Raw genomic sequence first — 22,739 nt, 5'->3', positions numbered from 1 at the left:
TCTGGATTCTCTTTCTCTCTTCCTCTCTCATTTTTAGTATATGTGCTGCTGAAGCGAGCACTCTCTTCCTCTCTCTCTACCCCTCCCCCTCTCACACTTTCTCTCTCTCGAAGTAAGTAAGTAAACTTAAAAAAACAAAGAAAGAAAAAACAGTTCTGGCATATTAGGATCCTTGTTTGAACTTGGCCTGGTTCATGCCTTGTACCTAATTTAATCATAATGACAACCCAGTGAATGAACTCTCGTTGGTTTCAGTTTAAATTTTTTAAATGCTTATTTATTTGAGAGAGAGAGAGAGAAAGAGAGAGAACACGACCAGGGTGGCAGCAGAGAGAGAGGGAGACACAGATTCTGACGCAGGCTCCAGACTCTGACTGTCAGCACAGAGCCCGACCAGGGACTCCAGCTCACAAACTTTGAGATCATGACCAGAGCCAAAGTTGGACACTTAACCAAATGGCGCCCCTATTGGTCCCAGTTTAGAAGAGGAAACTGAGGAACGGGGAGGGTAAATAGCTCCACTCAACATCACACAGCCAGGAAGTGACAGACAAAAGTTCAGCCCTTTCCTGAACCCCATGTCCATGTAATCACTCCTTTTATTGGTAACATGCTCCAATTCCAGTTTCAAGGCCACGTGGGAATGGACAAAACAAACTGTAAAAGAGCATGGCTCATACATTCCAGTTTTAAAAAATGGGTATATAATCAATATAGATCTGATTATCAACAGGGAAAGACTTTGGAACAATTTCCTTCTACCTATTCAAATACTGAGAGTTTTCTTTATTAAAAAAATATTTTTAAAATGTTTATTTTTGAGAGCGAGAGTCCAAGTGGGGGAGAGGCAGAGAGACAGAGAGGGAGACACAGAATCGAGGTAGGCTCCAGGCTCCGAGCTGTCGGCACAGAAGGGCTCGAGCTCATGAACTGCGAGGTCATGACCTGAGCTGAAGTTGGCCGCTTAACCGACTGAGCCACTCAGGCGACTCTGTGAGTTTTCTTTAAAAGCTATTGTTTTTCTCGTTTCGGTATGAGAAGCCTATGCCTTTTTTTTTTTTTAACTCTTCTTATCAACAAATTCTGTTTTAAATATACTTTTTCTGGATCTAGGTTTGTGATTAAATTTATTTAAAACCAGTAAGCAGCGCGCCTCTAAAATCAGAAAACTAGTTTAACAGCCAAAAAAGGACAGACATGCTTCAAATCGGCCGCGTGCGAACAGGAACTATAGGTGGGGAAATTTCTGCCGAGTCAATCCTGGGCCGCAAGCCCAGAGAGGCACAGAGAGGAGTTAAAGCCGCCCAGCTCGGGCCGGAAGGTTTAGGACTGACCACACTCCCCTCCGGCTCTAGGTTTGATTGAGCTGGTCCGGAACTCTTCTGCCCGGCCCCAGCGGAGCTACCCTGGACGGTAGACTTCCGGTGACTACACGACTTCCGTGCGGGGCAGCCGATTTGGCTAGTCCTAGGCGGACCGGAAGTCCGTCACTCCTGACTACCCTCCCCTTTCCTAAAGTGACGCACGGTGGGGTTGCCGGAAGAAGTGGCGAAGTTACTTTTGAGGGGATCCGAGAAGCGGCGGCGTGCCAGGGGATTCAGAGGAGGAGGAAGAGAGGCAGAGCAAGGGGACGGAGGCAGGTGCACTGGAGTATGGGAAGATGCGGGAGGCGTACCGGGCCCGGCGCTTCCCGGCGTTCCCCGCGCTGCCCCCGCTCAGCCCCCTTTCTCTCCTTCCCCCCTTCCGTAGCTCGTGCTGTCTCCGGCTGTTTCCACGGCAACGGGAGTAGGAGACCCCCGCGAGAGGCGGCCCACGGGACCCTCGCGCGCAGCCATGAGCCCCGCCCCCCACTGGTGTTCGGAGAGGGGCGGGACCTGGAGCGAGGTATGGGGCGGAGCGTGATGGGAGGAGGTGGAGGCGGTACCGATGGGGCGGGGCAAAATGGTGGGGCGGAGCATTGTGGGTGGAGGGAGCGTGCAACCTACAAGGGTTGGGCGGGACCTAGAAGGAAAAGATGGGGCGGAGCATGGGGAGGAGGTGGGGTCAGAATGGGAGTTGGGGGTGCTTCCTCTGCAAAAGTGGGGAGTAAGAGTACGTTGGGTGAAAACTTGGTGGGAGGAGGAAGTTAGGGCGGAATATGATTGAAGCAGAAAGGGCAGTACCTGAAAAGGGAGTGGGCAGGATCCGGAGTGGGTGGAGCCTAAAGGAGAGGCGGGGTCTAGATAAGGGCAGGGCCGGAGACCCCCTCCCCCCCCCAAGATCTGGAGCAACAGTGGGTGGGGTCTGTCAGAATGGGAGGAGAGGCTGGCAGGGCTCTAGGGCGGGGTCTGTGTGTCCTAAAGGAGGAGTCTAGAAAGATGGAAGAAAGAGGTGCCTCTAGCATGACGGGCTGGTCTTACCTGACCCTCCCTGGCCCCACAAGGCTCTCAGGCGCCCTACATTCTGCAGGTTGCTCCGTGACTCCACCATGTCCACCCCCACCACCAGTTCCCTGGACACCCCCTTGCCTGGTGAGCGACCCCTTTGCCAGCCCAGTCCCTACCCCCTTCGCACACTTGGCAGGAGAAACTCACTGTGCTTCCCTCTCCCAGGAAATGGCCCGCCTCAACCCAGCGCCCCCTCTTCTTCACCAGCTATAAAGGAGGAGGGCCCTGAGCTGTGGCCTGTGGGTCCAGACCCTGATGTCCCAGGCGATGACTGGGCCCACTCAGCCTGTAGCGAGGGTGAGATGGGGGACAGGGGCTCAGGGTGGGTACGGGGGGGAGGGGGCTTGTGGGGAGATCTAGGAAGGGAGAAGGATCAAAAATGAGGACGGGAGGCCCCAGTTCCCTGTTGGTTCTTTTTTCTTCCATTCCTTCTTGACACTTCTTATTCTTTTCTTTCCCTTGCTTTGCCTGTGAGTGCATTTCTTTCCTACTTGACACCTTTTGTTGTTATTTGATTTTTGGGGTTCACACATCTTTCCTTCTGAATTGCCATCTCCCCGGTCACCCCTGTACGCTGGCTCCTGCGTCCTCTCGGTCATCGGGATGACCCTCTGGCTGCTGTTTCTTTTGGTGGCTATGTCTCTCTCACGGCTTCTGTCCGCCCCCTCCAGTCGTCCCAGACCCGGCGGAGGAACCAGAACGCAAGCGAAAGAAGGGCCCGGCTCCGAAGATGCTGGGCCACGAGCTGTGCCGCGTGTGTGGGGACAAGGCCTCCGGCTTCCACTACAACGTGCTCAGCTGCGAAGGCTGCAAGGGCTTCTTCCGGCGCAGCGTGGTCCGAGGCGGGGCCCGGCGCTACGCCTGCCGGGGCGGCGGAACCTGCCAGATGGACGCCTTCATGCGGCGCAAGTGCCAGCAGTGCCGGCTGCGCAAGTGCAAGGAGGCCGGGATGAGAGAGCAGTGTGAGTGCCGGGGAGGGCGCCGTGCCTGCCTGGCCCGCGCCGGGCCCTGGGGCCTCTGCTGAGGCCTGTGTCTCCCGAACAGGCGTCCTGTCGGAAGAACAGATCCGAAAGAAGAAGATTCGGAAGCAGCAGCAGCAACAGCAGCAGCAGCAGCAGTCACCTGTGGGGCCAGCGGGCGGCAGCAGCTCAGCCTCCGGGCCTGGGGCTTCCCCTGGAGGGTCTGACGGAGGTGGCCAGGGCTCCGGGGAAGGCGAGGGTGTCCAGTTAACAGCCGCGCAGGAACTCATGATCCAGCAGTTGGTGGCGGCCCAGCTGCAGTGCAACAAACGCTCCTTCTCCGACCAGCCCAAAGTCACGGTACGGCCCCTCCCGTGGCCATGAAGGGTGGTGAGGCCGGTTGGGTAGAGCCATCAGGGCTGGGGCCCAGGGCATGGGGAGGGAACGACGCTCCAGAAGGCAGGGCCTTGGAGAGGAAGGTCTCCTCGGGCGCAGTCTTTGCTTCAAGGTGTCTCCTGGGCCTCAAGGAGTCCGAGAGTAACCTTGACCCCCTTGTCCCTAGCCCTGGCCCCTGGGCGCGGACCCCCAGTCTCGTGATGCCCGTCAGCAGCGTTTTGCCCACTTCACGGAGTTAGCCATCATTTCCGTCCAGGAGATTGTGGATTTCGCCAAACAGGTGCCTGGCTTCCTGCAGCTGGGCCGCGAGGACCAGATCGCCCTCCTGAAGGCGTCTACCATTGAGGTAACGGGCAGCCTGCCCATCCTCAACGCGGCCCTTCCTTCATGCCCACGAGGAACCCCCGGGAAAAGCCTTAGGACAGATGTTGAGGGACTGGGGACGAGCGAGACCCCTGCGGCTGTTGCCCTCGCAGGGACTGTGTCCTACGGGGGAATGTCAAAATACTCAGCAGAGAATCAGAGCCTCTCATGAGCCAAGGAGAAAAAGGAAATGGGCTGAGGCTGAGAAAAGTTAAGGATGGGGCTGGGAGAACGCACTTTAAAGAATGTGCTGAAAAGGCTATTCAGAGGAGAGTTGACATTTAAACCAAAGCAACAGTAACAAATAAGTATTGAGTTGCTAGCGGACCCCAGGCTCCGTTCCAAGTCCTGGACACGTGGCGGTGAACAAAGCACGCCTGTCCCCATGCCTCGCAGCCACCTGGGGAGAGTCTCCTGAGTGGAGGGCGCCGTGGGTGCTAAACCTTGAGGAGGGAGCGCCTGGGGTGTCTGGCGTGCTGACCGCAGGCTGGGCTCACTGAGGGGACGAGGTTGGGGGCAGAGGGCTGAGAGATGGTTCTGGCAAGAGTAGGGCCCCCACGGGCCAAGAGAGGAGAGACCAGGGGCTGCAGGGTCACAGGGACGCGTGGGCGCCCCTGCCTACTCCTCCCCCTGCCGCGCGCAGATCATGCTGCTAGAGACGGCCAGACGCTACAACCACGAGACGGAGTGCATCACTTTCCTGAAAGACTTCACCTACAGCAAGGATGACTTCCACCGCGCAGGTACGGCGGGGGGCGGCGGGGGGGGTGCAGGGCGGCGCCCCCGCTGGGCCCCTCCTGGTGGGAGACCTCAGGCCATCCTGTTCTTGTCTGATCCTCTATCTCTTTATCTGCAAAGCGGCAGCGTGAGCTAGCCTCGAAATGAGATAAAAGTGTATGTATTGTTGAGTGTGTCCGCTGGGATGCTGTGCAGGATGAGACAGTCTGTGCTGTCACGTGGGGCATCTTGATAGGAATTAAGAAAAGACACTCCCTCCTCCCCAAATGTGGTGTCACTGGAGAGAGGTCGCGTCTCAGTCCGTTGTGAGGTATGCACCCTGAGCGACTGTACAGGGTAGGTCCTTGCCATCCGAGAGCGCTTACCTGGGGATGTGACCTAGGCATTGGGCTTCTGGAGGAAGTGCAGTTGAACCGAGGCCTGAGGGGTGCGATGTATTGACTAGGAAAAGGGAATGGAGGGGTAGCACTGCCCACCTTTTCCACCAGGGAACCTCATGTACCAAGAAGGCCTTGTTTTCCGTCAGGCTCTTGCCTCTGTTTGTGAGTCCACCTCTTCCCCATCATCTCTTCCTGGGGCACCTCTGCATTTTCCTAACCCCATCTTCTTCCCTTCCCCTAACCCAGCCCCCTTTGAGTATGAGTGTGGCAGCAGAGCGCTGGGCAGGGAGAATGTTTCTGGCAGGGCTCAGCATGTACAAAGGTCCTGAGGTCGGGGAAGAGCTGGATGATGTTAAGGGAATACAAGGAGGCCCAGGCATCTGGAACAAAGGGAGGCTGGTGAGAAGGTTGGGGTACTACCATTTCCCCCCATCCTCCCCTCCAGTACCTCTCCCTGGGACATCGTCGAGGCCCCTCACTGGATTCTCCAGAGTGTTCGGTTCACAGCAGTCAGAAGGGTCCTATTCATAGCAAGTCAGCTCACGTCCCTCCCCTGCTCACTACACTGCGTGGCTCCCGGCTCAGTGGGAGAAAAGCCAGAGTCCTGGCCATTTCTCACAGGCTCAAAGGGGCCTCTCTGCCCCCACCTCCCTTTGCTCACCTTCCTCCAGCCACACTGGCCTCCTCCTTTTTACTTGAACCCACCAGACGGGCTCCTGCCTCAGGCGTTTGCAGTTGCTCGGCCAACATGGGCGACCGCCTCATCCTGATTTGCGTGGGACCTTTGCAGTTTGCACATTTGGAAATCTCGAGGCCCAGAAAGCTGCCCCATCCTGGGAAAGACAGACAGGTGGTGCCCGCCTGGAACTCTCAAAACATCCTCGGGACTCCTCCCCTCCCCTCCTTCTGGTGGATTCTCAAAGGTCCCCCTGTAGTGCGGCCTTTCTACAGCATCACCGTACACAGGCCACCTGTCCACGATGTTGATTTGCTTCTCGATGCCCCTCATTACCCTTCCTTGTGTCGCCTTGATCCAGCTCACAGACTGGATGGTTTAGTTACATGTGTGCCTCCTGTCGGCTCCCTCAGCCCCCAAGTGCAAGCCCCGCGGGAGGGGAGGCCTTGTCTTAGAAACAGCTCTACCCCGGGACCTGCCACATAGTAGGTGCTCAGTAAAGTTTGATAAATGAATGAATGAGCCACTCTTGGGGATGAGTTCAGGCCTTACTCTGAGCAATGGAAGCCACCACAGGGGTGACACAATGTGACATAGGTTTAAAAATGTTTCCTTTAAGGGCGCCTGGGTGGCTTAGTTGGTTAAGCGGCCGACTTTCGCTTAGGTCATGATCTCGCGGTTCGTGGGTTCGAGCCCCGCATCGGGCTCTGTGCTGACTGCCAGCTCAGAGCCTGGAGCCTGTTTCAGTCTGTGACTCCCTCTCTCTCTGACCCTCCCCTGCTCACGCTGTCTCTCTCTCTCCTAGAAATAAATAAAACATTTAAAAAAAAAAAAAATGTTTCCTTTAGGGCGCGTAGGGGGCTCAGTCGGTTAAGCGTCCCGACTCTGGCTCAGGTCATGATCTCATGGTTCATGGGTTCGAGCCCCACATCGGGCTCTGTGCTTTGGATTCTGTGTCTCCCTCTCTCTCTGACCCTCCACTACTCAGGCTGTCTGTCTCTCTCAGAGATAAATAAATGCAAACAAAAAAACAAAACAAAAAAAACAATAAAAATGTTTCCTGTTCCTTAGGAGAGAACCAGGGAGGTCAGGAAGGAGGCGAAGGTAGGAATGAGGTAGCAGAAAATACTGAATGAGTGTTCGTGCTCATCACTTATCCCTTTATTCAGGCAAGGGTTAGGGCACACTTCCCACATGCCAGGCACCCGGGTGGGGGCCACGGGGGAACAGAAGGGACCAAAACGCTAGAATTGCTGCCGTGTCCCTGAGCCCGCTGACAGCGAGCGGCGTCAGGGGCCGGGGCCGGGGCCACAGCGGGGCCGGGGGGGAGCTTACGGCCGGGCCTCCCGCCCCACAGGCCTGCAGGTGGAGTTCATCAACCCCATCTTCGAGTTCTCCCGGGCCATGCGGCGGCTGGGCCTGGACGACGCCGAGTACGCCCTCCTCATTGCCATCAACATCTTCTCCGCTGACCGGCCCAACGTGCAGGAGCCGAGCCGCGTGGAGGCCCTGCAGCAGCCCTACGTGGAGGCCCTGCTCTCGTACACGCGCATCAAGAGGCCGCAGGTACGCGGCCCCGCCCCTCCCAGGGCCCTGGCGGGGACAGGAAGGCCCCATGTGGGGTCACAGCTGGGCCCTGGCTGCTACACCTGCTGCCCGGCTTCTCTGGTAGCGCCCTGAGCCCCGGCTGGTGCCCTCTTGGCAAAGTCTGGCCTCAGGCCTCAGGCCTCTGCCCTGGCCAGCCTACACTGGTGGTGGTGGGGATGCTGACCAGAGCCTGCCTCCCTCCTGTTCCCCCCGCCGCCACCCCCCTGCAGGACCAGCTGCGCTTCCCCCGGATGCTAATGAAACTTGTGAGCCTGCGCACACTGAGTTCTGTGCACTCAGAGCAGGTCTTTGCCCTGAGGCTCCAGGACAAGAAGCTGCCGCCTCTGCTGTCTGAGATCTGGGACGTCCACGAGTGAGGGGCCTGGCCGCCCTGCCCCACAGCCCTGCCCCCTCCAACGCATGGACGTTGTTGCCCCTTCCTCCTGGAGAGGCCAGGAGTGGGCCTGGGGTCCCACCTTGCGGCTTATAGCACAAGCCCTGGCCCACCAGTCCCTCGGGCGAGCCCCCGCCAGGGTCCAGGGGGCTCCCTCCCTGCCCACTGAGTCTTCCTGGGAGGGCTGGGTGGGTCCTAGGTCCCGACCCCGACCCTCCTAGCACTACCGGCTGCCCTCCCCACCCAGCTTACACCACAAGCTCACTGCGCAGTGCACCTTGAGCAGAGGGAGTGGGGGGCCTGTGGCTCTCCCTTCCAGCCTGAGAAACCGCAGGCCCCCCTCCCTCTGTTCCTTTTATTTAATAAAAACTAAAAAAAGACAAAAACAGGAAAATAAACGACTAGAAACCTGCCCTGAGCCAGCGTGAGTCCAAGGTGTGCGGGGGATGGGATGTCAGCGACTTCGTGGACACCAGCTCCCTGAACCTTGTGTTGCTACGCTGGCGGAGGGTTCAGGGCCACGTGACCGGGTGATGGGGTGGGGGTGGGGTGTCCAGGAGAGGCTGACAGCCCTGGCGTCATCTCCCTGGACCAGGTGAGTTGGAGGCTGCCGAAGGACAGAGAATTTAAGTGGATGAAGGGTCAGGCTCTCAGGCCACAAATGTTTCCTGAAGCCCCTGGGCACCGTGCTGGCCCAGGATGCAGATGTTCGTGTAACAAGTGTGTACAGGGCACTCACTGTGTGGCAAACAGAATTTCAGGCACTGGAAACACCGGAGAACAAGATAAAGCCCTTCCTGGGCGGTGGCCACCAGTCAGGGCTGGCGGCGGGGAGGGGGGGGGCAGCTAGAACGGAAGGGAATAGGGGCTTTAACGGGGCAGTGAGCTGCAGTGTGGCAGCCCAGACGTAGGAGGCGGCAAGTCTTCACAGGGAGATCATGTCCCAGGGGGCACCTAAACCACACAAGGGGGCTGGGTCCCCAAATTGAGGGGAGGGCACATGCCAAGTCTGGAAGGTGAGAGGCTCTGGTGATTTCAGAGGAAGGACGGGCTGTGGACACCTCAGTCCCTCCTTCCCCTGTGCCAGGCTCCCGAGGGCTCACGGAGGTGAGCTGGATGGACAGTCCTGGCCAAGAGTGAAGGGAGTGTTGCTTGGGGGGCGGGCTGGGTACTGAAAGGTGTGCTTTTTCGAGGGGTTCGGGGGAAGGTGACGGGGAAATGGCTAGTTCCAAGCAGTGTGCCTGGCGCCCCCGGGTGTGCCCGTCCTGCGGAAAGTCTAGTCTACAGGTGGGGAACCCGAGGTCGTGAGACAGAACTGAGCGGACCTCCCCTACGCGGGGAGGGCAGACGTCAGCCCTTCCGCCAGCGGAAAGGACAGTGCGCAAGGTGTCCTCTCGACTTGGCCTCCCGCTGAAAGCAGGCGTGCGAGCCGAGGATGCGCGCGAGGCTCTCGCGGGCGGGGAGGCGGGGCCGGGGGGACCGGGGCAGGTCGCACGGCCGCGCGCACGGAGAGCAGGAGCCGCGGAGCTACGGCCGGAGGGGGCGTGGCTTGGGGGGAGTCGCACCTCTCAAGGCGGGGCGGGGTTTGGCGAGAATTTATGCAAAATGGGAAGAGGCGACATCCTAAGTTGGGAGGACGGGGCGTGGCCTAGTTCCAGTCGAGGGGAGGGGCGTGGCTCAAAGGCGTGTCGGGGCGTGTTCTCGCCCTACTTGGGCGGTGGGGGCGTGGCCCGGCGCGGCGCGCGGTGGATCTGAGCCTGCGCGCGCCGGAGTCAGGGGTCACGGCGGCGTAGGCTGTGGCGGGAAACGCTGTTTGAAGCGGGTGAGTAGGGGCAGAAGGGGGATTGCAGGGATTCGACTTGGCAGGGAAGGAGGGTGGAGGAGCCGGGCATGTAGGCCTGAGAGAAGGGTTGCGAAGCGGGCCGTGGCGGGGGGAGGGCGCGCGGTAGAGGGGGAAGGGCCAGTGGTTCTGGGCGCGTGCGTGGGGGCGCGCAGGAAGATGACTGGGGTTGGGGGGGCCCCTCGGGATGCGGGGGGCTCTTGTGCTGGGCATCTGGCCCCTGGGTGAGCCGGGGGATGTGCCCTGGAGGATCTTTGGGGCGGCAGGATCCCGGACGCAGTGGAAGACTGAATTGGTGCACGTGGTGGCATGTGCTACCCCTTATTCACTAAATATTGAGTATTCTATGCCAGGCACCATTCTAGAAGCAGAGGCTACAGCCCGAACAAGTCAGAGAAAGTCGTTGGCTCAGGAGAAGACAAACAGTAGACAAGTGATAAGTAATAACGGTAAAGCAATGCTTTCGGGGCTTGGTATCTTATCCGAAGTGAAATAAAGCTAAATTCTTTAGCTGCAGTGATCAAAAATCCTCTCTCTGGAGAAGTGACATTTGACAGAGAAGTCAGCCATGTAAAGAAAGGTTTGGACAGCGGGACCATCAGGCGCAAAGGCCCTGAGGTGGGAAGGAGTTTGGCCTGTTTGTAGCTGGAGCCAAGGAAACAGGCCAGGTTGGAGGCATGATGGAGAACCCGATCCTTGCCAACGTTGCCGTGGGCTTTGGCTCTCATTCCAGGTCCCACAGGGAGCCAGGGGAGGTTTTGAGCAGCAGAGCGACCTGGCCCACCCTGCGTTTAGGGAAAAGTCCCTGGGTGCTGATTGAAGATGGGATTGTAGTGGGAACAGGAAAGCAAGGAGGAAGGCCAGCTGGGAGACCAGGGGACAGTGGCTCAGACCCCAGTGCTATCTGTCAGCCTCAGGTTGTCTTTGGGGTTGGAGCCAGCAGGACGCGGGGGTGTAAGGAAGAGCTCAGGTGGCTGGGGTGTGTGGTTTGGCTGATGGAGAAGGTGGAGGCAGGGCAGATTTGGGGCACCGCTCAAGTGGCGGTGAGTGGGCAGGGTTTAGAGAGGGGCAGGGTGATGTCATCTTCTCTGCTTCATAACCCCACCCATGCCAGGAGCCTGTGGTTACCTGCCCTCCCCCGCCCTTGGCTGTGTCTCACACGCAGGCCTCTTGTCGCTTAGAGATGCTCCTTTCCTACCAGAGACCTTTGCGATGCTGCTCCCTTCTCCTGCGCTGCTCCTTTCTGCGCTGCTCCCTTCTCCTGTGCTGCTTTTCCCTCCGTCTTCAGTCCCTCTTTCATTCACCTGCTCTCATGGCAGGGACTTTGCTGGCACTGGGGAGCCAATGATAATTCAGTTTGGTTGGGGGGAGGCCAGGAGATCTGAATCCAGAGTGCTCTGAGCCAAAACAGGGCAGCACTAGTCTTTGGGAAGCGAGAGAAGGAAGCTTCAGGGGCTTGGGAATACTTGTGGGGTGGGTGACACTCAGGAGTCTAAAGTGCCACACCTTGAAGTGGCCTGCGTTCCGGACACCGTGTGAGTGACGCTGGGACCCTAACTGGAGTGAGACCCTGACCCCTGAATTTTTTTTTTTTAAGTTTATTTATTTATTTTGAGAAAGGGAAAGAGAATCCCAAGCAGGCTCCGTGCTGTCAGTGCAGAGCCTGACGCAGGACTTAAACTCACCAACCATGAAATCATGATCTGAGGCTTTTTTTTTTTTTTTAAGTTTTAAGATTTTTAGTTTTAAGTAATCTCAACACCCAGTGTGGGGGCTTAAACTCACAACCCTCAGGTCAAGAGTCACATGCTCCACCTACTGAGCCAGCTGGGGGCCCCCAGTGAGGCCTGTTTAAAAAAAATTTTTTTAATGTTTGTTTATTTTAGAGAGAGACAGAGAGCAAGCAGGGGAGGGGCAGAGAGAGAGGGAGACACAGAATCCGAAGCAGGCTCCAGGCTCTGAGCGTCAGCACAGAGCCCGACGCGGGGCTTAAACCCACAAACCGCAAGATCATGACCTGAGCCGAAGTCGGAAGCTCAACCGGCTGAGCCACCCAGGCGCCCCCATTCATCTTGTCCCCTGTCCGTCCCGCAATGCCCAATGAAGACTATGGGGAAGGGGATTCTGTCTTGTCTCCTGCTGTGCCTGCTGCTCCCTGAAGAGTGAGTGCCTAGGACACAGGACGAAGGAAGAAGCTCACAGAATCTTCACGATATCTCCCGAGGCAGGTGCTGTCACCCACTCACACAGTGACTAGAGCCAAGGCCCAGAAAGGTGAAGCTACCTGCCCGAGGCGGCACAGCTAGCTTGGAGGGTTCAAAGACAGGCAGGCGTGTCCCAGAGCCCCACTGTGAGTCAGCACCGCAGCCTGCCGGCCTGCAGGGGTATCTGGCGAGGTACAGGGGTGAACTGCTCTCTGCCCAGCAGAGGAGACAGGCCGGAGATGGGTTCTTCTGCTTGCTCACCCCTGTGCCCTGGCTCCCACACATCTAGAGAGGGAAAGATTAAATAATTGCAAAAGTAACTTTTCACTCTGCCCTCCCCCCCCACCCCCCCGCTTCCGGAAAACTACATGCTTTTCATGCTTTGGTCTCGTCCCTCCTCTGGGCTCCCTGACTCTCACTACCCTTATCACAGGCCAGCGACCATCTGGGCCTGTGTCTGACTCCCCCGCTTTTCCGCGTCCTCAGCCTTGTCCAGCACAGGGCCTGGCTTTGGGATGTGTTTGCTGGGTGGCACCACCCCCCTCCTTTTCTCAGCCACCTAAGTCCTCTGTCCGCAGAGACTCAGTCCTAGGTCAGCTCTTCCAGGACAGTCGGCGGCCCCTCGGGGCACCCAGGGCACCTGGTACTACTTCCCTTATTGCCCAGGTGCACCCAACCCAGCACTGCTTCACAATGTGAGCTCCCCAAAAACGGGTCAGGGGCGCCAGAGTGACTCAGTTAAGTGTCCGACTCTTGATACTGGTTCAGGTCTTGATCTCATTCAGTTTCATGAGTCCCAGTCCCACATTGCACTCTGTGCTGGCAGCACCGGGGCCTGCTTGGGATTCTCTCTGTTTCCCTCTCTCTTTCTGCTACTCCTCTGCTCACATGCTGTCTCTCAAAATAAATAAATCTTAAAAAAAAATTTAGTAAATAAATGAAAGTCTTAAAAACAGGCCTCACTGAGAAGGTGACATTTGAGTAAAAATCTAAAGGAGGGAGGGAGGAAGCCATGGGGACATCCAGGAAAGAGTCGGGCAGTGGGAATGGCTTGTGCAAAGGTCCTGAGGTAGGACCAAGCCTGGCATGTTCAGGGAACAGAGAGGAGGCAGGCAACTGGAGCCAAGTGAACAAGGGGAAGAGGGCAGGAGTTAATGTCTAAAAGGGAAGGGGGTGATTGTGCAGGGTGCTGGGGGCCAGCCAGAGGACTTTGCTTTAGCTCTGCATGAGATGGGACCCAGGGGCCAGTTCTGAGGGGAGGAGGGATGGGATGACCTCGCATATTTGTACGGGATCCCTCTGGTTGCTGTGTGAAGAATACACTGCGGGCGGCGGGGGGGAGCTCCTCATTCATTCAGCACCTCGTTCTCCAGCGCCTGCTGTGTGCCATCCACTGTGCAGACACTGAGTGACAAAACAGACCAGATCCCTGCCCGCGCTGGGCTCTGGCTCCAGCAGGGGGAGACAGACAAAAAGCAGTGCACAAAATAAAGACACCAACAATCTTGGAGAACCGAGGGACCCGGGCTGGGAGCCTGCAGGGGCTGGGAAGTGCTGAGACTCAGGTCGTGGGCAGGCGGAACAAGAGTATGTTATGAGGGGAAGAAAGAAGATGGGGTGACTCCGAGGTGCTTGGCCTGGTGGGAATTGCCCTTTACTGAACTGGGGTGCTGAGACGGGTGCAAGGAGCAGGTCGGGGCGGGGGGAGAGGAGGGGCCCGGCTTGGGAGTGCGAGTTGCCTACAGACTGCACAGTGAGCAGCTGGGTCGCGCATCTGGGGACGGGAAGGCAAGCGTGATCAGTGGTGTAGAGGTGGCAGGGAAAGCCATCAGATAGAGATGGGACAGGAACCCCGAGGGAGGGAGTGTCACAGAAAGCAGCGGGGCACTCAGCCTCCTCTATTTGCCAGTGACGGTTGGAGAGAAGGAGAGGGCGCCGTGCTTCCCCAGCTCCTGTCCTGCGCCAGGGCAGCTGGGAGGGGACACGGGGCTTCTTTCCTCCTAATCTGTCCTCACTACGACAGGGAGCTAGCATAGGAACCTCGATTTTGCTCCCTGAGTCACCTTCCCTCTCATCACACCCTCCCGGCAACAGCCCGCTGACCAAGGGCGGCCAGACTGCCCCCCTTCCGCCTCCCCTCTGCATGGTCAGCGGCCAGCCGTTGCCCCTCCGCCCCACCCAGGCCTCTCCCCCCAAGTCCGAACTCCATCTCTCCAGCCGCCTGCGCGCCGGGAGCAGAGGCCGCAGGCTTTTTCCTTCCTGAGGGATACGCTACCCGTAGGTGTAAAAGGAGAGGCCGTGCAGAACCTTCGGCCCGAGCGAAGCGCGTGTGCGCCCATCCCAGCAGCACTGTTCCTCGTGGGCAAAAGGTGCCCACGCCGCCAGTGTGCCCGAGGGACGGACGGACAAACACGGTGTGACGCAGCCACACGGTGGGGAAACCCTCGGGCATAAGCAGGAGCGAGGGGCCGACATGTTCTGCTCACGGTGGAGCCGGAAAACACCGGCCTAAGTGAAAGAGGCCAGACCCCGAGGGCCGCGTATTGGAAGCGTCCGTGTATAGGAAATGCCCAGAATAGGCAAAGCCAGAGACGGACAGAGTCGGTTTGTGGTTGCTTTGGGCTCGGGAACGTGGGGTGGGGGCGGGCTGAGCTGAGGGGTGATGGCCAAGGGTGGGGTGGGGATTCATTTTGGGGTGATGAAAAGGCTCTAAGGTTGACCGTGGTGATGGTCACACAGCTCTAAATACACTAAAAGCCATCAAACTGTACACTCGAAATGTGGGCCGTATGGTGTGATTTCTATCTCAATAAAAATGCCCCAACCCGTCCCCGCCATCCCAGGAAGCCAGTGTTACCAGTTTATTACCTATCTTTCCAGAATTATGCATTAAAAACAAACATGCTTATATGTATTCTCCCACACACCTTGTAAAAATGTTATTTTTAAAATTTTATGTATTTCCCCCCCCACTTATTTTTTTAAGTAATCTCCACACCCAGCATGGGGCTTGAACTCACAACCCTGAGATCAAAAGTCGCGGGCTCCACCAACTGAGCCAGCTAGGCAACCCCCCTCAATGTTTGCTCTGAAAAATTGCTGTTGTCATGCATAGGCATTGCATGGAGCGGCCCCTGGGGGGCTCAGTCGGTTGGGTGTCCAACTTCGGCTCAGGTCATGAGTCGCTGCTCGTGGGTTCGAGCCCTGCGTCGGCTTCTGTGCTGATAGCAGCCTGGAGTTTGCTTCCAATTCTGCCTCCCTCTCTCTCTCCCCCTCCCCTGCTCACACTCTGTCTCTCTCTCAAAAATAAACAAACATTTAAAAAAGAAAGTTGCATGACAGACACAACAGAGGACCCCCACGTACCCTTTGCCTGCATGCAGCAGCTGTTAACATGCTGCGTCATTTGCTTTATCTGGACACACATATACTTTTTAAATTTTCTGTCTTTTTTATTTTTGTTTATTGATTTTTTTAAGTTTATTTATTTATTTTGAGAGAGAGAGAGGAAGAGGGAATCCCAAGCAGGCTCTGCTCTGTCAGTGCAAAGAGCCCATGGCAGGGCTTGAACTCATGACCTGTGAGATCATGACCTGAGCAGGAATCAAGAGTCTGACACTTAACCAGCTGAGCAACCCAGGTGCCCCTTTATTCATTTTTTAAAATTTGTTTTGAGATGGAGAGAGAGAATCCCAAGCAGGCTCAACTCTCCGTGTGGAGCCTGATGTGGGGCTCGATCTCACGACCTGAGCCTAAATCAAGTTGGATCTGAACCGACTGAGTCTCCCACGTGCCCCATTTTTTTCTTTTTTGGCTGAACTGTTCTCAAGTTGTAGTTATCATGGTACTTGGCCTCCAAAAACTCTAGCAGAACAGTGACATCCTACAGAACTGTGATAAAATTCTCATAATCGAACCATTTAACCTGAGGCAATACTGTTACCTCAAAGGCAATCCTTATTTCATTTGTCCAGTTTTCTGGTAATGTTCTGCATAGGTATTTTCTTTTTAATTAATTTTTTAGGGTTTTTTTTTTTTTTTTTTTTGAGAGAGGGAACCAGAATTTGAAACAGGTTCCCGACGTGGGGCTTGAACCCACAAACCATGAGATCATGACCTGAGCCGAAGTCGGATGCTCAGCCAGCTGAGCCACCCAGGTGCCCCTGCATAGCTATTTTTAATATATATATATTTTTAAGTAGCTTCATCCCCAGCCCAGAGCCGAACACGAGGCTTGAACTCACGACCCTGAGATTAAGACCCGACCTGAGATCAAGAGTCAAACGTTTAACTGAATGAGCCACCCAGATGGCCCTGCTCTTTTTTATTTATTTTTTTTAATGTTTTTTTATTTATGTTTGAGTGGGAGAGAGAGGGTGTGCATGCACAAGTAGGGGAGGAGCAGAGAGGGGGACGGAGGATATGAAGCAGGCTCCGCTCTGACAGCAGTGAGCTCCATGCGGGGTTAGAACTTAAAAACTGTAAGATAGTGACCTGAGCCAAAGTCTGACGCTCAAGCACTTGAGCCACCCAGGTGCCCCAGCTGTTTTTTTATTTTTGATTAAAAAAAATTTTTTTTTAATGTTTATTGTTGAGAGAGAGTGAGCACGAGTAGGGGAGGACAGAGAGAGAGAGGGAGACAGAGGGTCTGAAGCAGGCTCCGTGCTGTGAGCACAAAGCCTGACGTGAGGCTCAAACCCACTAATTGTGAGATCATGACCTAAACCCAAGTTGGACACTCAACCGACCAAGCCACCCAGGTGCCCCAGCTATTTTTGATTTTTTAATCCAAGATCTGATCTGTGGTCACACGCTACATTTAGCTGTCAGGACTGTGTAGTCTCTCCTTCAATTTAGAGGTTTCCTGGCTTTCCTACCCACCTCCCCCACCCCAACCCTTTCATGATATTGACATTTTTGAAGTTTCCAAACTGGTAGTTTTTGCAGCCCAGTCCTTACTTTGATATGATTGTTTCCTAATGCAAAGACTCAGGGCAAACTTTTTTTAGACATTATTTTTTCTAATATAAAAAGATAGCAATCTAAGTACACCTTTCTGCAACGTTGGCTTCTCTAACAATAGGTCTTTGAGAGCCCTCCACATCAGTACATAGAGAGCTTCCTCATTCCTTTATACAGCTGCATAATATTCCACGGAACAGATTTCGTGCAGTTTATTTAAACAATCCCCCAGGGGAGGACATTTAGGTGGTTTCCAGGCTTTTGCCACTTCAAACAATGCTGCCGGAAATAACCTCATAAATGCAGTTTCTCCTATGTGATAGTATATCTCTAGCACAAACCCCCTAGGTGGGGAGATGGGGCCTTCCAACTTTTATGTTTTAATGGAGGTGGAATTTACATATAGTGAAATGCACAGGTTCTCAAGGGGACAGTTGTGGGTAAGGTACATTTTCGTCAGCCCAGAAAATTCCCTCATTCCCCTTCCCAGTCAGCCTCTCCCTCGTAAGCAGGCCCTAGCCGGGTTTGTAGCACTGTAGATTAGTCTATTCTGGAACTGTGTAGGGGTGCCTGGGGGGCTCAGTCAGTTAAGCATCCCACTTGATTTCGGCTCTGGTCGTGACCTCACAGTTCGTGGGTTCAAGTACCGCTTTGGGCTCTGCACTGACAGTGCGGAGGCTGTTTGGGATTCTCTCTCCCTCTCTTTCTGGCCCTCCCCCACGTGCACCTGCGTGCGCGCTCTCTCTCTCTCTCTCTCTCTCTCTCTCAAAAATAAACATTTTTAAAAATAGGTTAAAAAAAAAGGAAAAGAAAACTTTGTGTAAGTGGCAGCACAGCATATATACTCTCTCATTCTCAATTGAGGTGAAATTAACCATTTTAAACTGTAGAGTTCAGTGGCATTTAGTACGTTCACGATGTTGCACATCTACTACCTCTGTCTACTTCCAGAACATTTTCATCACCCTCAGAAGGAAAACCCCACATCCATTAGCAATCACTCCACATTTCTGCAAGGCATACTTGTGTATCTGGCTTTTTTTTTTTTTTTAATTTTTATGTATTTTTTTTAATTTTTAATGTTTTATTTATTTCTAGGAGAGAGAGAGAGAGAGAGAGAGAGAGCGTGAGTGGAGGAGGGGCAGAGAGAGAGGGAGACACAGAATCTGAAGCAGGCTCCAGGCTCTGAGCTGTCAGCACAGAACCCGATGCAGACCTGAGCGGATGTCTGATGCTTGACCGCCTGAGCCGCCCAGGCGCCCCCATGTGTCTGGCTTTTTCCGCGTGGCATGTGTTTGAGATCCGTCCATCCAGTGTATCTCTCCGTGGCTGCCTCCTGTCTAATGCTGAGATGTATTCCATCATATACCAACCCGAACATTTGCCAACAACACATCTACAATGAGTTCGGATTTTTCTATTTGTTAAGGTCTGGGCTAAGCTGGAACAGAGACTCCATGGCACAGTGGTCCCGGAAAGATACAAGGGTATTTCTCCACATAACTGCCTTCAAGTAGGCAGTTCTTCCCCAGAAGCTTGTCAGGGGGCCTGGGTTCCTTCCATCTTGTAGCTCCGCGTTCCCTGAAATGTTGACCTTGACCCCTTGGTTCACCTCCACTATATCCATGCTCCAGCCACAGAGAAGAGGGAGGAGGCAAGAGGCAAACTTCTTTTAAGGCTGTCCCAGTCATTCCTTCCATGAAATAACTCAGTAACAGGAGCGTCCCTGGCAATGCATGCTGGGAAATGTAGTCTTAGGTGGGGTCGCCTGTGGCAGCTCAGAGGTAAGGGGTCAGTTGCAAAAGGACGAAGGGGAGACTGGATGTGGGACTCGGTGGGGTTAGGGGACCTGGAGGTGTTCATTTGAACTTACGGCAGCTGACCTGTTCCCTACCCGCCCTCCCTCCCAGCTAGGTCCGGGGTCTGGCTTGGGCTCCTGTACTCTGTCCAGGCCTGGACGCGGGGAGGCATGTACTTTTAAAAACTTTCTTTCTCGGGGCGCCTGGGTGGCTTAGTCGGTTAAGCGTCCGACTTTCGCTTAGGTCATGATCTCCCGGTTCGTGGGTTCGAGCCCCGCGTCGGGCTCTGTGCTGACTGCCAGCTCAGAGCCTGGAGCCTGTTTCAGTCTGTGACTCCCTCTCTCTCTGCCCCTCCCCTGCTCACGCTGTCTCTCTCGCTCTCTCCTAGAAATAAATAAATTAAAAAAAAACATTAAAAAAAAGATTCCTCATTTTCTCAGGACATACATATGTTGGGTTGTGTCAATTTCTCTTACTGAGCTGGGCTTCAGGTGTCACTTGTGGAGAAGGAANGGTCATGATCTCCCGGTTCGTGGGTTCGAGCCCCGCGTCGGGCTCTGTGCTGACTGCCAGCTCAGAGCCTGGAGCCTGTTTCAGAGTCTGTGTCTCCCTCTCTCTCTGACCCTCCCCTGCTCACGCTGTCTCTCTCTCTCTCTCCTAGAAATAAATAAAACATTTAAAAAAAAAACTTTCTTTCTCTTTTTTAATAATCTTAAACTGATGGGAAGATGCAAAGAATAATACAAAGAGGACTATATACTCTTTACCCAGATTCACATGTTTTAACATTTTCCCTGATTTGTTTTATGATTTGCATGTACACAAGCTTTCTTTTTCTCCTTTCTGTATACACATATGCCACCTAAAAATTTTTTTCAGTAGCTTGAATACATCATAGCTATTTACCGTTAAATAGTTGAGTGTGTATTAAACAAAAAAATTTTTTTAATGTTACTTATTTCAGAGAGAGAGAGAGACAGCGTGAGCAGGGGATGGTCAGAGAGAGAGGGAGATACAGAATCTGATACAGGCTTCAGGCTCTGAGATGTCAGCACAGAACCCGACCCGGGACTCAAACCCACGAACCGCGAGATCACGACCTGAGCCGAAGTCGGACACTTAACTGACTGAGCCACCCAGGTGCCCCAGTTGAGTGTGTACTTTAAGTTTTTATTTATTTATCTTGAGAGAGATAGACTGTGCAAGTGGGAGAGGGGCAGAGAGAGAGAGAAAGAGAGAGAATCCTAAGTAGACTCCATGATGCCTGATGTGGGGCTCGAACTCATGAAAACTTAAGATTGTGACCTGAGCTGAAACCAAGAGTCAGATGCTTAACTGACTGACCCACCCAATCACCCCGAGTGTATATTTTCTTAGAATATTCTCTTACTGGGGGCGCCTGGGGGGCTCAGTTAAGCGTCTGACTTCTGCTCAGGTCATAATCTCACGGTTCATGGGTTCGAGCCCCGCATCAGGCTATGTGCTGACAGCTAGCTCAGAGCCTGGAGCCTGCTTTGGATTCTGCGTCTCCCTCTCTCTCTGACCCTCCCCTGCTCACACTGTCTCTCTCAGAAGTAAATAAAACATTAAAATTAAAAAAAAAAAAATATTCTCTTACTGAACCATAGTGAAGTTACCAGCCTGAATAGGCTTAACTTGAATACAGTCTTTGGTCGAACCTACCAGAGGATTTGTACCTTCATATCAATATATCTTATCAAAATATGATCCAAAATAATTTTTCAAATGTTGCAATTAAGAAAACATAAATGAGGGGCGCCCGGGTGGCTTAGTTGGTTGAGCGTCCGACTTTCGCTCAGGTCATGATCTCGCGGTTCGTGGGTTCGAGCCCCGCGTCGGGCTCTGTGCTGACTGCCAGCTCGGAGCCTGGAGCCTGTTTCAGTCTGTGACTCCCTCTCTCTCTGACCCTCCCCTGCTCACGCTGTCTCTCTGTCTTAGAAATAAAACATTAAAAAAAATTAAAAAAAAAAAAAAAAGAAAACATAAATGGGGCTCCTGGGTGGCTCAGTTGGTTAAGCACTTGACTTTGGCTCAGATCATGATCTCACGGTCCTTGAGTTCGAGCCCCACATCAGGCTCTGTGCTGACATCTCGGAGCCTGGAGCCTGCTTCAATTCTTTGTCTCCCTCTCTTGCCCCTCCCCTGCTCTCTCTCTCTCTCTCTCTCTCAAAAATAAATATTAAAAATTTTTTTTAATTAAGTTTATTAAAAAAAACACTATAAACATGTAAATTGCAGCCTCTGTATGGTTTTTTGTTTGTGTTTCCTACATTAGATCCTAGATTACAGGGGGTTGCTATAGAGGGCATTTTTTTTAATGATTAAAAAAATTTTTTTAATGTTTTATTTATTTCTCTGAGAGAGAGAGAGAGAGAGCATGAGCAGGGGAGGGTCAGAGAGAGAGGGAGACACAGAATCTGAACCAGGCTCCAGGCTCTGAGCTGTCAGCACAGAGCCCAACACAGGGCTCGAACCCACGAACCGCGAGGTCATGACCTGAACTGAAGTCAGACGCTTAACCGACTGAGCCACCCAGGCACCCCTATAGAGAGGGCATTTGGGGGGATAGTTAGAGAAACTGGAAAATGGACTCTTTGTTATGCTGTGGTTGAGTTGTTGTTAAATGTCCTGGATTTGATCACCACACCTTGCTGCTTGTAAAGAATGTCTTCGGGACGCCTGGCTGGTTCAGTCAGTACAGTATGCGACTTTTGATTCCAGGGCTGTGAGTCCAAGCCCCGCATTGGGCATGGAGAAAGAAAAGAGAAAAAGAGAGCCTGTCCTTGTCCTTCAGCAACGCATGCTAAAGCACAGGGTCGGGGCATAATATCCAACTGACATATCTGACTGATGCACACCTACCTCAGATGACTCGGGAAACTCAGTTGCACGATGTGCACGTATTACCATATTCTGTATGGAGGCAGCGATGAAGCAAGTGTGGCATCAGGTTGATAACGTGGGGGATCTGGGTGAAGGGTGTGCAGTGTGCAAATTCGAACTTACTTCAGAATTAAAAGGACTTCGATTTCTGTTTGTTTTTTTTTTAAATGTTTTTATTTTTGAGAGACAGAGAGAGGTAGCATGAGCAGGGTAGGGTCAGAGAGCAAGGGAGACACAGAATCCAAAGCAGGCTCTAGGCTCTGAGCTGGCTGTCAGCACAGAGCCCGATGTGGGGTTCAAACCCCTGAACCGTGAGATCATGACCTGAACCAAAGCCAGACGCTTAACCGACTGAGGCACCCAGGCGCCCTTCTGTTTTGTTTTTAAGGGCAAGGGAAGCTTGTGAAGTGATTTGAGCCGGGAAGGGACTGGATCACATTTGTGACTGGCCTGAAGAGGTGCTTCCCAGCTGCTTATTGGAGGAAGGCCCAGGCAGGCGGGGTGGCGGGTAGGCGCGGGCATCAGGGACAGAGGTTTATGGAGAGAGAGGGGCATGCTGCAGACTGGGTCTGTGAGTGGGTGGAGGCCATGCCTGTGACGGGGGGTTAGCCGGGGAGAGCAGATAGCGCAAAGGATGTAGAGGGTTTGAGCACGTGAGGAGAGGGTGGCACCGAGCTGGGGAGTGGGCTGTGATCATATTAACTGATGGTATTTGACACGTGGAACCACCGCCCCGTGAGCCTGGGGTAGAGGGTCGTGGTACGCTTGAGGCATTCCGGAGAATGAGAAAAGGCTCATGGTCACGGTTGGTGCACGGGGGGTTCAGGAGGAAGGAAGACATGAACCTTCTTCGAGCCTTGACTCACCCCGCAGGATGGATGGCAAGCGGCGGCCGGGCCCGGGCCCCGGGGTGCCCCCGAAGCGGGCCCGTGGGGGCCTCTGGGATGAGGAGGAGCCGTCTCAGCCATCGCAGTTCGAGGAGGAGCTGGCGCTGATGGAGGAGATGGAGGCGGAGCACAGGCTGCAGGAACAGGAGGAGGAGTTGCTGCAGCCGGCCCTGGAGGGAGCTGTGGACGGTGAGACCTGTGGGGGGACCCCCTGCACCCCCCGT

At 54.3% G+C, this 22,739-nt stretch overlaps 2 protein-coding genes across 3 annotated transcripts in view; both read left to right on the top strand.

Moving 5' to 3' along the window:
* The first annotated feature begins 978 nt into the window (after positions 1 to 978).
* On the top strand, positions 979 to 8,326 carry NR1H2 (nuclear receptor subfamily 1 group H member 2). 2 transcript variants are annotated; one of them, XM_039249079.1, is made up of 11 exons: positions 979 to 993; positions 1,519 to 1,640; positions 1,750 to 1,884; positions 2,449 to 2,510; positions 2,592 to 2,723; positions 3,098 to 3,388; positions 3,471 to 3,745; positions 3,948 to 4,127; positions 4,788 to 4,887; positions 7,296 to 7,504; positions 7,756 to 8,326. In XM_039249079.1, exons 4-11 carry the CDS (start codon positions 2,468 to 2,470, stop codon positions 7,900 to 7,902), a joined length of 1,377 nt encoding a protein of 458 aa, XP_039105010.1. In that variant the 5' UTR covers positions 979 to 993; positions 1,519 to 1,640; positions 1,750 to 1,884; positions 2,449 to 2,467; the 3' UTR covers positions 7,903 to 8,326. The 2 variants fall into 2 exon arrangements, with proteins under 2 accessions (XP_039105010.1, XP_039105001.1); XM_039249070.1 differs by lacking the exon at positions 979 to 993 and having other exon boundaries at positions 1,488 to 1,640.
* Positions 8,327 to 9,676: 1,350 nt separating this feature from the next.
* The window catches only part of POLD1 (DNA polymerase delta 1, catalytic subunit), a 29,017-nt gene continuing 15,954 nt past the window's right edge, over positions 9,677 to 22,739 (top strand). Inside the window, exons 1-3 of the mRNA XM_039246802.1 lie at positions 9,677 to 9,741; positions 22,017 to 22,136; positions 22,502 to 22,711. Of these exons, the coding sequence (XP_039102733.1) occupies positions 22,503 to 22,711 (209 nt within the window). The 5' untranslated portion in view covers positions 9,677 to 9,741; positions 22,017 to 22,136; position 22,502. The remainder of the gene's footprint in view (positions 9,742 to 22,016; positions 22,137 to 22,501; positions 22,712 to 22,739) is intronic.

The sequence above is a fragment of the Hyaena hyaena genome, unplaced genomic scaffold (genome assembly GCF_003009895.1).
Source record: "Hyaena hyaena isolate Hyena2069 unplaced genomic scaffold, ASM300989v1 scaffold_9, whole genome shotgun sequence".
Lineage (NCBI taxonomy): Eukaryota > Metazoa > Chordata > Mammalia > Carnivora > Hyaenidae > Hyaena > Hyaena hyaena.
This window is presented reverse-complemented; position numbering and strand designations above follow the sequence as displayed.